Source organism: Anopheles nili, chromosome 2, assembly GCF_943737925.1.
Source record: "Anopheles nili chromosome 2, idAnoNiliSN_F5_01, whole genome shotgun sequence".
NCBI lineage: Eukaryota > Metazoa > Arthropoda > Insecta > Diptera > Culicidae > Anopheles > Anopheles nili.
Window position 1 is genome coordinate 7,041,388 of NC_071291.1, and position 17,537 is coordinate 7,058,924.

At 40.1% G+C, this 17,537-nt stretch overlaps 1 protein-coding gene across 1 annotated transcript in view; it reads left to right on the top strand.

The window, feature by feature from the left end:
* The window catches only part of LOC128720348 (allatostatin-A receptor-like), a 45,918-nt gene extending 29,641 nt beyond the window's left edge, over positions 1-16,277 (top strand). The window contains exons 2-4 of the mRNA XM_053814015.1: positions 2,096-2,365; positions 5,497-5,655; positions 16,176-16,277. Coding sequence (XP_053669990.1) covers positions 2,096-2,365; positions 5,497-5,655; positions 16,176-16,277 — 531 coding nt within the window. The remainder of the gene's footprint in view (positions 1-2,095; positions 2,366-5,496; positions 5,656-16,175) is intronic.
* Positions 16,278-17,537: the final 1,260 nt, after the last annotated feature.

The window sequence follows — 17,537 nt, forward strand, 5'->3', positions numbered from 1 at the left end:
CATTCGTGGATGAGCCAATGTTTCTGACGGGTTCACGACCATGGTAGTTAAAAAATCGTTTCCCGTAGGCAACTCTTACTTGATGCGCTTCGATGGATTCTCGTAAGTGCTGGTTTAGCGGAATGATGGAATCTGAAAAGAATAAGAATCAATTGTTTGTGCAGCGAACCATGGAAATGAGTCAATGAAGAATGTTTTGGTAGTTATGGTGAGAAAGGGACAAGCTATTGGTTTGTAAAATTGAATGAAATATAACCTGCTTAAGATTTGCCTAACGATGGGTCCTTGCGTGGCGAATATTTGATTTTTAACATACCAAAAGGTATGTTCTACAAAATTAAATCCTTTTCTCTTGTTTGGCATTGGAAATATTTACATACAGCTATTCACGTTTTGGTGTAATGAGTTTTTTTTTCTGAAAATTTGATTCTTTTTGGCAAATCAATGCAGTTCACATTACCAGAAACAAATACTCATACTATGTTTTAGAAAGTTTTAAAATACATAAAAAAACACATAAAAAACCGATTCCTTTCCTTAGAATTCACATCTTTGTTTCCAATTATTACACGTGTCCGTACAGAGGGAGCATCAATTTTTATTACCTGTCTTATCATGCCATTGTGAACAGATTGTCTTGGCGAAAATTATTCACGACAAGAGTGGTGATTGATTTCGAATATTGATTGAGAAATTAAGGAACTCATCTTTTTCGTTTATTTTTTCTGTTTTCCTGTCTGCGGTGGCTATGAGCAAGAATTGTGTCGAGGAAGTATAAAACTTCTTTATGATCCGTTAGTGTTAGGACAAGGTACTGTTATTTTTTCCAGCTCCAGGAACACAGTCAGTGGATGATAACTTTGCGTTAAATGGTACCGTAAAATTTATGATTTCTTTCCTGATTTACGACTGTACCGGTTCGTGATCATCGCGGCTTCTCGTGATCATGGGCATACCAGCAAAATAATGAGAAGATGTGCCACAAGTCTGCTGGCGATGGGATCGCATTTCGTTGGTAACGAAATCATTGCCCGGTAATTAAATATATTAAGTGCTGATTAATTAATTTACGTCCGTGAGCGCATCCTTCAATCTCGCGCTAGGAATTGCAGAATGAGAGCGTTTATTTTCGTCTGGCGTGATGAAGCGGATGAGAACGAAGGCAATAGTGAAGGTGGAGACTGTTGTTGCCATGCAAGATTGGTAGCCAAAGAAACACGCCAGTCTAAGTAATGGCAATGAATTCGAGATTTTTTCCACTGTTAAGACAAATAAGCTGGTAGTCATGGCTATTAGCCAAGCATGGAAAACGCCGGTTTTATCATATAATCTACCGTTTATTGACGATGTTAGTTTTGCAAGAGACGCTGCTTTATGATCCAAATGATACAGTTCGTACACTATTCATTCAACGCCTTTACACGTCCGCTAGTCTCCAGGAAACAGAACGATTATTTTGATTTATGAGGGCAAGAAAACAATAACGGGCTATAAATCGTCCTTTTCCTTGTCGATCGATTCAACACAGCTGGCTCGTGTTGGTGTTCAAGAACAAGTTCCTCACCGGTTACAAGGCAATAAAGGTCATCTGTATCACCAGTGATCGGAGGCAATTTTTTTGCGTTGTCACTTGTGCCCAACACCAATGACGAAGTGAGCTGCATTGTGGTGCAGCAGCAAATTGTACGGTTTCGTGCTCTGAAGTGGCTTCTACAAGAGCTGTAGAAATAGCGGGTATTTTGTAGGGAATTTTGCGACACACATTCCAACGAACATGCCGAAGCTAGTGTAGAAACCGAGTCTAACTGATATTAGGGAGCACGGTCGAGCATATTTTTGAAAACCCTACCATGGTAATGTGGTATATGCTGAGCATGCACAGGAAATAATCGGGTGTAGTGGCATGAAAGTTGCGATACAATGAAGCCATATTTCCAAAACTATTTTCATAATTATTTAGACGATGAGTAGTAATTTGTTCTTTTTTTGTATTTGAACAAAACATTTTTAAACATTATTTCACTATTCTCATACTTGTTATAATTAGTCGCTATGCTCATTAATTGCTATGATTTTATCGATTTTTTCGTTATAGAGATTCAGATACAATGACCGCGACATGGCGACATGCGGGTTTCTGAAGAAGGACACCCCCGCTTTTCCAACTTTCCACATAGCGTTCTTCCTTAGTTCATACGTTGTGCCACTGATACTGATCAGTGTCCTGTATATGTGGATGTTATCACGATTGTGGCGAAGTTCCGTCGGAGGTCGCTCGGCGGAATCGAAGAAAGGCAAAAAGCGTGTCACCCGGCTGGTGGTGATCGTGGTGGCAGCCTTCGCTTCACTGTGGTTTCCAATTCAGGTAAGCTTCAGCAGTACATTGTTGTATCCATAACAAAACAGTATTACGTCATGCGCTTATAGAGCTTGGCTAGTAAAAACTTACATAATTTAAAAGTAAAACGCAGGCACAAAGCTAAAGGTAGAGAAATAAACAGTTGAAAAGTTGAATAAAGAAACTATACATTGTACAACAACATTAGTGTTATTGTTGTTACAAGATAATAGCACGAATTGTGAAGCAAAATTGTATGTTTTTCAACTAAAGGATCGCGACTGATTTAGCAGTTAAAGTAGACCATATTTCAATGAATATCTTAAAATGAACGCGAGGAAAAACCTTCTCGTCGTTCCGCTTTATAATCATTATTATGTTTATAATCATGACTGCCTACAGGGTTCTTTCATGGCTTTTCCTTACTGTCGTAAAATAGCCGACTACGTTTCGTGCTCACATATTTCAGTCCAGCGAGCAACATTTAATGCTCGTTAACTGGGAAGTTTTGTTGGTAATAGATTTTTTTTAATCTCATCACTTAATGGGCGCTTCGTTATACATAACGCAACAGTAGATGAATTAAATTGAAACGCGTTCTTTCGTGCTTACCGGAGCTATATAGTGAAGCTTATTCGTATCGCTTGGTTATTTTGTTGTTGGTCTGGGGAACAATATTTCGTGAATTCTTTAGCACTAATAACGCTCCTCGCATACACTTATGCTAGCCCCTAGCCTGCGTTAAGGAATGTGCACAATAAATTGTAGCAAATCAAATCTCGACTCGATTGGCCGTAGCATAATGGTGCGTACCAGATGGACTGTGATTGATTGATGACCGAGAACGATAGCAGACATTAGTTTTGGCACGCGTGTAAACCAACCTCGATTGCATTTGATTGATATTGTTACGTGGCTGACGGGCCATGAAAGAATGCGAGCTGGAATGCGCCGTCATCCATTAGGATCCTTCTATTCATGTGGAAGTTGGGTTGTTTCTTACCGCTCGTTTAATTTTGAACCGTTCAAATTCCAACAACACAGATTATGCGGGGCTAATCAAACTTATTCAATTAGCCAATACATACCTGAGTTGTGCTAATGTTTAATACATTGAAAATCAATATCGCTTATGACGGCACACATTGTTATGTTTTGTAAGCATAACAGAATGCAACTAGCGTGGACAAGGTACTGCATTGTACATGTTCGATTTATGGATAGTAAAGTAGTATAACATTAAAGCAAAATATATAAATACATTGCCTTGTCAGTGTATCTTCTACATAACCCTGCCTTGTTGCAAAAATGGAGTAAACATATTTTTTAAGGTTATGGTTGAGGCTATAGGTTGTAAGTTAATGTAATGAATACTCTGAAAGCTAAATTCATGCGGGTAACGATAGTTAAGCTATTGTTCCACGTTTTAAGTGCGTACGCGCTGGTTCTAATCTGCAAATTTCTGCGTAATAATTGTTTTTGAATGCTAACCATGCCCATAGGTGGCATTGGAAAATTATTATCATGGATTTCATTGATATGCCGGAGAGAAAATTGAATTCAACCGAAAGGGGGATTCATTGAATGGTTGGTGTCTGTATCCTGATTCTATACAGCCCGTACATACGCAGGCCGTGATGCAAATGAGAAATGAACTAATTTGAGTGGGCAAGGGATGCTGTTCTCTAAGCGCTTCATAGGATTACATCCGTCCCAGCTAATGACTAGAAAGCCTCTATTTAGTGCTATTTCAGCGATGGACAGGATATTTCGGTCGAAACCCCACGTAATTTGGTTCTGGTGACTACACTCGTTTTGTGCGATGGTTTGTAATTCATGGAAGCTTATTTCCACTGGTAGCTGGGTGAAATGTGCGCTACATTGGTCGTGTTGTGCATTGAATCGCTTGCAATGCTACGCTTGGTTTGATTTGCAAGCAATCCAGGTTTATGAAATGGTGGTTCAGGATTCATTTCTTAGATTTATTGAACAATTCATAGCATTAGTTTATCTCATAGATTGCACATCCAATTATATCTAACGGTTATACGTAATCAAGGATAGCACGCTTGCATTTTGCGTACGTTTTAATCATTTATTTTTTCTCGTCCAGTTCGTCTATAACGGAAATGTAACTGAGCACAGGGTCTAAGAGTGACGTGTTGTAATCTTGTATGGATGATTTCTCAATATTTGATTTTTCGTAACAGCTTAATTATGAAGTTGACAGAAAAACAACTGGATCACTTGGAGGTCATAAAACTTCTGAGCATACCCAGGAGAACTCATTGTCAGTGTGCAACGTTTTCAGTGACCGCATATTGTGTTGCATAAAAGAGAACGAGCACTTCCCACAGTTCGTCATTTGTAGATGGGCGATTCCCAGTTGACCGTCATTGCACTTCCATGCTCCAGGTTGTTAGTGCACAGTACGGCGAGCAGTGCGTGAGTGTACTAGCACACATTTGGTATGAATTTAATCTCATTAAAATGATAATTGCTTTGCACGTCTGTGACGCTATCTGCTGATATTTTTATTGGAGTGGTTGGTTTTGGTACTTCAGTATGACCATTTGGAAGACAAAGTTCATATGAAAAACCCGTTTAGAGCAATTCAAGTCAGGCGGAGCACACGGTACAGGCAAGCTGTATAACCTGTTTTCATATCTCATTTCCACAGCAATAAGCTAAATTCTCGGTATTGCTATGAATACAGTACAAATTTATGCCATTTTATCCGTGTTGTTATTATGCATAGCTGTTCCAAGAACATAAGGGTCAAATGTCGGATGAATTTTTGAAGCAGTGTTCAGTGGTAATAATCAACCATTTATGTACACTTGATATATACCATGCAACAAAGTATTTTCTAGAAGTTTTTACTATGTTTTGTTTCATGTATAGTTTAGAGAATGTTTCATTCATATCTAAAGTCGCGTTCATCTGTCATTAGAAAAAGTCATACATAGTTTATAATACGAAAAAAAAATGCAATACAAGTAATACTTTGTTGATATCAACATCTCATAAATGAGTCTCTGATTTCGTGATGCTAATACTAAAACTTTCAATTGCTTTCATCCTGACTAGATGGTAGTGTTTTTATTCGCAAGGGCTCATTGAAAATGATCATCTTGAATAAATCTTTTTTGTTGCAGGTCATTCTGGTGCTGAAAAGTGTCGATGTTTTCGTACCGGATACACATTTCAAAATATCGCTACAAATAGTTTCGCATGTCCTGGCCTACACAAGCTCCTGTATAAATCCCCTGCTGTATGCGTTCCTCTCGGAAAATTTTCGGAAAGCGTTTCGCAAGGTAGGTATTTCTTTCTGAATATGACCACTGTGAGTGTGTGTTTGTGGGTGATTTTTTTTTTCTCGTGTCCCAAAGCTCGACCTTGCAGGGGCTTGGTGAGACACGTTGATATTGTTCTTTTCATCACCGTGTTTCGGCTGTGTGGTTAGTCATCTTCCCGTGGGGAGTCATTTATCATTCCATTATACGTTACGGTACGGAAGACTTTTTCTCTGCTCGTAAAAGGTTCGGTCCAGCTTGGTTGCCCTGGCGCAGAAAACAATAAATTCTAGACATTGGTTTATGGTTTGCGGTTACTTTCATGTTTCATCTGTACCTCAAAGGACACTGTATATAACCGCTAACCTGTGTGTAGCTGTCGTACTTTTGCAAGTCCATGAGGTACAAAATACCACGGGTAGCAAGTACGAAATCTTTTAGATTGTTTTGGTTTCTATCGATGTAGGTCGTTTCCACAGTATCGATGTAAGTAATTAACCTTAGCACGGTTGATGTTTATGTCCCATTTGAAACCTTAGCTTTTATTTATTTTCGCTAGATTTACGGGTCTTTGTTGCAAAAAAAAAAATACAATGGTCGGGTTCTTAGAACACGTCATGCTATTATATTACGCTTTTAAAGACAAACATCGTTGCACAGGGAAATGTTTTTACTCTACGTTACGTATTTCTTGTTTTTTCCTCCAGTTCATGATTGTTTATTTTTCAAACGACTGTTCAATTGTTTCGGTACATGATCCCTTCGTTAAAAGATAGCTTGCAGCAAATTGACGGTAAGTTTCTAAAAATATGAGTTAAACATCGAAAAATACCGTCGCTAGCTCTTAAATATTTACAGTAGCAAAACACGTTTGTTGGAATACGTGTAGTAAAAATAATTTAATTCGGCTTAGAATCAAAGTCTACAAAGCATGGTGAGGTTTAAAATATTGCTTTGCGGACATATTGAAACAAAACAGTACTCCAACACATCACAATATTTGCAATCTGCGTTGTGAAAATAAACATTGTTATTGAAACTGGGACATGTATCCAGTGAATGCATTAAAAAGCGTGTGTGAAAATGATGTCAACTAATAGCACGGATTGCTTGGACAAGAATATCAGGAAATGGTTACTTGTTAGACAACATAATTACGTTGAAACTATATGCATTGTTTTTTGAATGCTCATGTCTAAACATCAAAACAGCTCCCTCGAAATGATGAGATGTAACGTTACAAGCTATGCAATCTCACAGATCGGTACTACATTGGCTATCCAGAAACGTCATATGGTCAAACACATTGCAAATGTATGAACCTGCTGTTTTATTCTACTGGCTTCATCATCAATTTATCTGGAATCTTTCATCTCAAGAGACGTGCTAACTTTTGAATCATAAACTAGCGTCGTATGAACTGTCGGGACTGTAACAAGCTCTCGAATGTAGCAGAAACATCAAGGATTAGTTAACCCTCGGTCACCGTAGCCCCAGAACGACCGGTACACGTACACGACGTTGCTTTGGTAACCCTGTTTGATGACGGTTCCGGTTGACGTGATCGGAAACGAGATTGATTTTCTTCGATGAAGCTGTAAATAAATAGTGTCGAGTGGGCTGGAATCTGAGCTACTAATTTGCATTTTGCGTCTTCGGTATTGAAAGTACCCTAAGTCAACACAATTTACGCATTGTATTTTATTGCAAAAGGGTAGAGTCTCCACGTGACCATTAGTGCGAGGCGGAAGTGATCAATCCAGATTCGATGCGAAGTGACAGACCAGTAATTCGTTACGTGACGATTGAGCTCAGTTTAAGGTTGAGCAACACACGTACTGGTGAGCTTTGGTCCCAGTTATATCAGAAGATTAGAAGCGTGTCCACACGATGCTCGAAAGCAGAGAAATGTAATCACAGTATTCCTTCTAGTGTCTGCTGAAATTAAGTGTTGATTTATTATTTTTAGTTTTTTTCCCATTTTCATACATTTTTCCAAAAAAGTTATTCTATCTAAAAACCACATATGTGCATAAAATAAACAAAAATAGAATATGAATTATATGCAAAACAACGCATGTTCGCATATTACACAGGTTCATCGTAGATAAAATAGTGTTTGAATGTGCAAGTCCTTTATGCAAATGGTAATACGCTATGGACAGATAAGTCCAGATGAAAGCAAGGGCGAAACTTGTCTAACGCAATTAATCTGACTGTATCCTTGGAACGACCATACTTCGCTCAGCTTCTGGGACACTATCAATTGTTGCTTTCGAATTCAATCTCCTAGCAACGCAATCGATTCCAGGCAGAGCTTACACACATTTCTGACGTTTTGTTTTCGTGCTGCTCTATAACATTGAATCGAACATCTACCAGATGCTGACGATACATTGTAGATGATTTCAGATTTCTATAGACTCCACTCTGTATCCGACGGATTCCATTTCCGGGGATACGGTGGCAGTTTTATTCATGTTTTATCGAAGCAAATTGACTTTCAATTTGTTGCTTGGTTGATGAAAAAAGCTTTGTGAACACACAGTTTCGTTCCAAGATTAATTATTTTCGGACAAAAAATTAGATAACTGGAAAGTTCTTCAAGTATAGAAAAAGTAATGTCTAGTCAAATTGAAATGGTTAAATGGTAAACTTATTAGATGATGCTCAATTCATTGATCTACTAGTTATTACTTTATCTAAGATATGGGCCATCCTTCAAGATATTCGTTCCAATCATACTGTATGCTGTAGCATTTATGTACAGTGATTGTTGGTTGAGCGCGTTTTTATCGAACATTAACTTCAAATAAACTTTCTGTGTGTGCTAATTCCGGTGTATGCGATAATCACCTTGAATATGCTATTTTCGTCCAGCGCATCATTGGTTAACCCTGCGACGATCGCGTCATGCACTTACGCACATGCAAGTGGATTGCGGTATTCCGAATATCGAGATTGTTTATTTGAAAACCGTACCCAATTGCCAGCGGAAGTGTGGTGTGAACTCACGCCGAGCATCGAGCCGAAAATGGCGTTTTGTTTACACGCTCTGGCGCATAAATAAAACCGTAACATCAAACGTTTCCCAACGGCACGCGGTGGAATTTCTCACATGAGAGCTCGTAACGTAAGCCAAACGGTCGGGCTGCCAAGCGAGTTTGATCATGTAAATGTCACATGCGCCATAGGATGCTTTTTGTTAGTTGCTCCGATGAATCTGCTTCTGCTCGAGACAGTTTTATCTTCAGCGAATTGCCTCCATTCATGTCGTTCGCCCAGAGACCGATAAGACTAGATGAAATACACATGAGACTCACGCTGCCCGAGAAAAATGGTCACTGTATAGCAGCGTTACAATATTTGCAACTATGCCGAATGTGAAATGATTTTTTATTTTAAAATCATTTTAATGTAAGCATCTACGTTAGCTCGTATATTTAGTATTGAGATTATTTTGATGACGTTTTCAACATCACTATGGTTGTAGTAGGGTTCCCAATAACAACTTTATTATAAAATATCACATGTTTAGGGAGTAAAATAGGACATTGAATGTATGATAATTTCAGTCAATCCAACAGGCCACTTGAAACGCTGTCGCTTTGCTCAATGGCTCCGTGGTTCTGCTTTGATTTTCGTTTCTGTGCCCGTAATATGCCATCGGTATCGTGCTTTGAAAAATTGAGCCGGTCCTGATGCACCGTCCTCGAGCTCTACGCTCAAGGACAAAGAACACATGCAAAGCACATTCATTTTCCTTTTCACGATGAATGCAGCTTGGCGTGGCATCGAGCAGCTGCGTTCGTGTACTGTTGCTGCGATAAGGCCACGATTTTATTACGACGGGAAATGGAAAACGATTCGTTTGGTGACATCAGCTACCGTTCCGTGAGATCGGTTCGTTCTAGCTGTGCCGTTGTGTGATGAGTACGTAAGGTAAGGCATCGAAGGAAATATGCTCGCAGCATGCATCGAGTGGGACGACTGCTGTCAAATGATTTCCCGACGATTAAAGGTTAATGGAAACGATGGACAACGTGACGCGGGTTGCTCGCAGAGACGCGCTTCGAGCAGTGCGATTGCCTTGGGCAGCTCGCTAAAACGATACTAAAGCAACGAGATGACCAAAGCGGACGGCTACGTGCTTGGGTTAATGAGTATTTCGATCCACTTTTTCTCCATTCGCAGATCCCTGACTTGCATAACCACAGATTTGGTACAGTTTGAATGCATAGTTCTGTTTGTACTTGAGATTGGAAAGGATGGCTACGAAAGGACATTATAATTAAGCACACGGGAAAGTTTGAGTTTTACGTAGGCTAACTTGCTGCTTGGGATGATAGATTGAACGACGCACATTTGGAAATGTTCATTCTGTAACGAAACAAACTTCCATGTGTTTCCATATTGAAAACACTCTTAAAGATCTCTAATTATGTGATATGCCATTAAGAACGAGATAGACATTTACAGCATGCTGTTTTTTTTTGACTGAGGCACTGCATAGGACATCATAAGAGTTCATGCTTAAATTTTCATTGAAAATTTTTTGTGCAAGCTGTGAATATTTGCTTGCAAAAACTAATATGCTATTTTTAGTATTTTTAAACAATTATCCTATACTAAAAACCAACATAAACTTAGGAATATAAAACGCATCGAAAACAGCTAGCTGAATGTTTAAAGATGTGCTGATAGTTTTAATGTATGCGAAAGTTAAAAAATTCCAGCAAAACCAAAAAAAGTTCACACGTCATATTACTACAGCCGTGCAGGAATATTAAGTTACCACGCTTGCATTGAAAAATAGCAAAAACAGGTTGCAACTGACGGATTATTCACTGGGCTACCCTGAAATGGGTTGGCAAATAAATTATGCAAATACGAATTTTGAAACTTTTTGCTATTTGCACAGCTTTTACGAGGGATCTATCGGTTTTGAATTTGCACAAGCGATATTTTACAAAGCGCAGAAAGTAGTATTTGATAACGATAAAGTTGTTGTGATTGCACATCCAACATTGATGTTACGATAGCAGGACGCAAAATATTCTCGCTCAATTGGGTTTATCGTTTCTCATGAGAAAAAAAACAAGAGCTTACGAGCCATGCGACGAAATTAGCCATGTTGGGTGTCTTATGACTGGATGACCTACTTTCCAATAAGCTATTTTTCATTCTGAAGAGTCATTACCTTTCCCCAACATTGTTCCAGCATTAGGTAGGCCCGGCGTCTGTGGTCTAGGTGGAACTGGGCAAGTCACAAGCCAACCAGCTATGGCTGGCGACGGGCAAAGTGCTGGCTAGCGATGAAACGATGTTTAACCTGATAAATATTTAATACGGGAGTCACTTTGGCGCCCATAATGTTAAAACCGAGTGGTCTTGCATACGGCGGGTTTCCAACAGCTTTCCGGTGGTGAGGTCGTGCTGAAAGAAACGATCTCATTGCAGGAGATGTCAAGCGTTAGACCGGACCAACGTCGGCGTGCTGCAACCACTCGTAGGTACAAGTGAGGCCTTCGCGCACTAAGGGCTCGTTCATTTCTCTCCTCCGAGCCTATCATGCTCTCTTTGAAGGTAACAGCGTTGGAAAGTCGTTTTTCTCGCCATTGCATCCCATGGCTGACAAGCAGCTTTTCGTGCAGCCAGCGGGAGACCACGTTTCGGAATACTTTATGATCTGACAGCGTGTAGCGCGACAGATGACGCTGAGAAAAGGCTGAAAGGAAGAGCGCACGAACTGTCGAAAGATGGCTTCAATCTAGCTTCGCTCGTGATGTCGCTCGGCTTGATGCGCTCGATGTCCGGAACGAAGATTGCCATCCGGTAGATTGTCATCTAAATTTTTAATCCCGACTGTGCCTTCGTACACAGTTCAAAGCAGAAACAGATAGCAAGCTGCACTAAGCGTAGCGCTTAAAATGGTGCGTGCTTTAAGTACGAGAAATGTGTATTGAATATTTCATTGTCTTCTATTAGGTGTGTGAAATGTGTATGGATAAAAATGTAATTTATTTAATTACTGCCAAAGAAGCTTTTTGTATGTATGTTAATAGGCTGTACAAACAAGTACTACGTGAAGCATATTTGAAAATCTTTACAAATTATAATTTTGCTGTGATTGTATTCTATTAATACTTAAATGTTAATATTGAAAATCTGTGCAACAAAAAAGAATTGCTTCTACATTGCCCATAACGTATGCAAAAAGTTGGCACACATGAATCAAGCATGACTCTGTGAAAATGAGCCAGAAATGCTGTCTATCTAAATCATGTCAGGTGTCTGAATGATGTTGCTTGTTTTCCGTGTAAAGCTTTTCAGGAATAACATGTCCAAACCATATGCCAAAGGTTACACGTTTCTGAAAATATTGCATTTTGGAATAGGAGCAAAAGAAATAAACGGGTATGAGTTCACTGGAATGTTGTTCATTCAGTGATTTTCTATCAACCGTATTCACTTTCCATTCACAGAGTATGCATAGCGTCCATGGTAATGAGTGGATTTCAAAGGTTTGAAAGGATCATAGTGAGGGTAATAAATCACCCAGAACCAGTTGGGAGATTTGTCACACACTCGTATTATTTATTGATTTGCGCATAAGCCTTACTATGATTATCACTACTGTCATCATTTGATGAATGTGGCTCAGAATTTAACGTTGTCTAACGAGTACTCATACGAAGTGCCCATCATCGGATCAAGCTAAGCAGGGCCTTTGTAAAAATGTGAAAAATGGATCGTAAATGAATAAGTTCTTATAACTTTATATTTGCTTTCAAACATAGAATGACTTCGTATAACATATTTCAAGAGTAACAGCAACTACATTAGGCAGTATAAATGATTATTTAAATACCTATTTGCGGTAAATGTAAACCAACTCACTATCTACTTATAAATCGACCCTGGACGCATTATATCTACAATGCTCTGGGTGACAATCAGCAAGCCGCAGCAGCTCGAGTTACCGTATACCCATTGGGAGAGAAAGGGACATTTGTCATATCTGTTGCAAATTGTTCGGGAGCAAAACTTGGACAGTTTAATAACCTCCAGGGACACGATAGCGTCATGTTAAGTGTCTAGAGAGGCAACGAGAAATATTGAATAACGATTTCACCCGAAGGCACCGTAAGTAGCTGTAGAAATTTAAGCTATGCCCTTCCGCGTGGTTAGCAGCGGGAAGTCCTTTAGGGGATTAAACTTTTTCCAGCAAACCCTCGTCATAAATTGGCGATTGGACTTCTTTGCTGTTGTCTCCGGCAGTGGCAGGTGCAAGAATCAAGGAAAAAGGCAATAGGAATTGTGAAATCAAATATATAAAATCAGAGATACAATAGGAATGAAATTAAATTTTTCGTTTAAAAAATTTGACCCAACAGGTTCTCGACGCAATGACCATGCAAAATTCCTATTGTTAAGCTTCCACAACAAAAGGAAAATCATCTTGATTTAATAAATGCACTTCCAGGCATCAGCTCGAAACTTTTCTGAGATCGCAACCCAAGTCCAGTGAAAAACCAAGTTCACACTTATCAGCGATCTATGCAGTTTGCTGAATCAGATACACGAGCAATGACATCTTGCAAGTAAAAGGAGCATCCATTTGAAACGTATGGAGTTCTAGGAACAGTATCTAAAGATAGAAATCTTCTCAACACCGTTCCGTGCAAGGTGTATGAGCAAAGGGTGGGACAATGAAGTCTCTCCAAATTGGAAAGTTAGCTCAAAGTTCGCATCCCCACACATATAGTTGGTCGGAAACACACACACACTGCATACGGTTGCTCTTCTAATGTCGAGCTTCCCGCTTGCGGTTCGTTTGGAAGTTGACAAACAGGATCGTGGTTCGTAGCAGCCACAAATGGCAGGCTAGCTACGTCGCTTGCAGAATGACTTAGACATCCTTCTCCGTCATCGCGTGGGTACGTGGGAACGATATTTCCTTCAGCTTCCGTTTCGTTTTTATTTCCATTTTTCCCCGAAGAGCGTGTATATATCGGGTTGCACGCGATGTGGCTTTTCCCATTCTTCCCTCGTTGTGCTTTACCAACGCTGGTATATTGCAACAATCGACTCCGGGTGCGGAAAGCGAATATATTAGGAAAGGAGTGCTCCCGGGAGCCGCTGATGAGAATGTCGGCCCGTGTGCTCCAGTGAACTAATTGCAACTGCAGTTGCCGGGGTGCACATGCTACACGTGCTCGAGAGCAAATTGAGTTCCTTTGTCGGTGGCATTGTTCTACAGCCGGTATCCCTTCGTTTGGCTCTGGTAACAACAACCGCAACATGGAACAGCTGGTGTCAAAAGACATTCCGATGTGTGAGGTGCGCGAGGAACGCGTTCGGGTGCATGCCGGACAAAGAAAGTTGCCATCGAGAGGATGCTAGTGAGATGGTGCTGTTAAACGCTATCGTTTCAGGCGGTACTTACTTAACAGTTACCTCTAAGCTTCGAATAGACGACTGGCTGAGGGGATTTATTTAAGAGCACTTTGCACATACACATTTAATTGTTGGTGCATTGCTATGGCTTGAATGGCATCGGGATAGCTTATCATAATCCATAAGACGAGTGCTTTAACTACTTATCAGAAATTTTATGGAAATGCTTCGGTGTAAGTCGCTTTAAAACAAACTAACCTAAACCTCCATTTATGGTATAAAAAAATGATGTAATTTCGCATAAAAACAGCTTAGGTTGATCGACATAACAGTTTGAAAGTACCTGCTCATGGAAGCTTAAAAAATGTCGCGACACGATTTATCACATCTTGTCTTTGACAACAGCTTCCAGCCGTAGCTTCTGCGTGACTAATTTGAAAGATAAGCATGCAACCATGCAGAGTAGAGTGCATCCACAGGGATGGTAGTAAGCTGTTTTTTTATATCTTTAAGTTGTCGTTTCGTGCTTAATGAGTAACCATCCTCAGCGTTCGTTCACCCATTCGCGAGTGCCCAAGCGGTTCGTTCGGGATGGAATGTTAACACTTTTCATTTTGTTTGCTGGTGCCATACCACGCACACCCATTCATCATAATAAATTGTGGTGCCTGGTTTCTTTCACATTTTATGCTATCGCATCATTCTGCTGCCAATGCGGTTGGTTTGGACGCTCGACACGTGCATGAGGAAAAAGCGAATGCAAAGGAAAACTGCGGTGGACAAGAGAAACGTAGTGAAGCCTTTCCGTCTTCTGTTACACATGCTCCCAACACCCAGTGGGGCATGATCGCGTTTGCGCTCAAAAATAAAACGTCATCAACGGGTGACTGTAATCGTATTTTACTATCGCACCCTCCTTCAGGGGCACTCTCGTGGAGTCTGCTGGGTGAGCAAAGCGCATAACGATGCAGCATCAGCACTTGGTGATTTTCTTTGCGGCGACAAAAGCTTCCGCGAAGCAGTGGAGGGATTGTGAGAGTGGCCAACAGGGGTCGCTACATCCATGATTAAAGCACTTCGGGGCAGATGAGCATGCATTCGAGAGCCGTATCGCATCATAAGGCAAGGGTGAAACGAACTCGCGCGTGTGTGGTATGCGACAACTGTGATGTATAAGATGCTCGACGCTTGGTGACAATGTGGCTGGTTCCGTGTGTTATTTTCCTCTTTATCCCATAACGATATCAATTCAGGCCTGCTCTATTTGTAAGAAAGGATCCATGTCAAGTTCATGATAGTCAAAGGCGATAGTACCACGATGGCTTTGTGTGGCTTAAACGATAATATTGAAAGGAATTTTTGCCACTGTTTTTATTTAATTTGACATATCATAGTTTGCGAATGTGAAACGCAGCGAGCGAGAAGAGAGTAGAAAAATTCAAAGAAATAAAAAATCGTCTCCTTCACATGTTTGTTCTCTGTTTGGGTTTATTTGCTGTTCGTTACGGCATATGTTTTATCTTATTACGTTGCTTCATAATCATCATCTTCGGAACTCATTACGAGAATAATCTTTAATTTTCAAAAGTGGCAAGTTGGATTGTGTTTCACCTTTTGTAAACAAGTCACAACAGCCATATGCCAATGCCGCAATATCCTTCGACCTGCTGTAAATCTTGTTAACACGTCAAGTAATTAAGCGTAACCATACCACACCTGAAGGAAAAGGCGAACAGCAGCTCATCACTCCCGGTCGGGATAAATAGCCCGCTTCGACACATGTTTATTTGCTTCGGGTTTGAACCGAAACGCGTAATCCAATTTATCTTACGTTTCGGCTTCAAGACACACAAACATAATCTCTTCCCATCAATGCCGTGCGCTGCTGACGATGTACGTGCCAAACGGCTGCGAGAAAGATTATGGATTATTGTTTCGGTGGAGCATTCGAAATAAACATCTTCAAATGGCACGTAGCGTCTTAAGGGAGCCTGATCGGCCCCTGGCGGGATTGTTGACTAATGTGCAGGAAATGGGTCGGTTGGGAGGCCACTCCTAACCACGGTTTGTTTGCCAAGCTGTCATAAGAGATTTCGTTTTTTTTCGCTCTCACAATTGCGTCTCGTTTTCTTCCTTTCCAGATCGTCTACTGTGGACCGGGAAGCCGACGGCTGGGAAGCCAGCGACATATGCCACTGCCAACGAAAACGACGCGTACTGGTAGCTGTCCAGACATTTTATAACCGGAAGCAACGTCCGTCACTGGCGTTTAAGATGTTTCTAGTTCAGCGCTCCGTAGTAGCTGCTAATCGCTTGCGTGTTTATCATCAAATTACCTTGCCATCAACCCCGACTCCATCTTCATCATCATGAGTAGAAACCCATAAAGGAAGAAAATATTGTAAGTAACTGTAGATTAAAGATTCTTTAAATGTAAAATGTTCGTAAAGCTTTTTGAAATGCACAGCTGTTGAGATGTTGAGTCCTTTCTACTGGAAAGCATTAACCCATCAAACGTTGATGAAAGAACACCAAACATCTAACGAAACTCATAAAACTCACCATTATTATTGAACAGACTTTTGAAACGACTTTTCATCCAAGAGCTAAAGCTTTACCGTAACATTTTTCAAACTCAGCTGCTAAGCTCGGGGAGCTTGGTTGTTTGATTAGCATTGAACGAAAATGAAATTACTTCAAGCTAGAAGAGATATTTACCCAGCCTGCGGGAGAAAAGCAAATGGATTACACAAAGTAAATTTCATCAGCTGAAAATCCAATAAATCACTTTGGCGTTTAAGCGAATTGAAGCCATTGAATCTTTTTCGAAAAGTTATCTTTCGCAGTCCCTACTGTGGGGTGATCGTTTTTAATGAACAATTGCTGCTAGGGATAGAATCACTGTTGAAAAGATTCGCTGCGGGTATTGCGGATGAACAGATGGGTAATTTCAACCACGGAATAAAGAATATTTTGAGCATTGAAAAAAAAACACGTCAATGTTACTGAGGTCAAAAGCTCATTAACAGCCCCCATGGAAAACCATTAATCCGATTGTGGCTTCTGTGGGTGGCTTGATTTTTTTTATATTTGAGTGATTGCTTCGGGATAAATTTGCCCCACTAATCTGTAAGCTTTTGGACTGGGAAAAATGTACATTTTAGGGGGCATTGGAAAAATTATATAAGAATTGTTAGGCATTTAGCCATGATACAAAAAAGGTAAGATAAGTGTTATAAAATAATGAAAAGCTCCAAGATTAAATATCGAGCGAGTGAGTTTTGTGAAGTTTTGTGAAGTTTGCGAGTGAATTTGGTTTCTGACCAAAAATTCGAGTAAATAAAAACAAGAAATAAGTAAAAGCAAGTGCCTTTCCGGATGCAATAATTCTTTGGTTGTAATAATTGCTCTTGGTTGCTGGTATCAAATAGAATTACATGAAAGTACTATAGATTACATAGCATAGCTAAGCTAACATGAATCTGTTGCTATAGCATATGGCT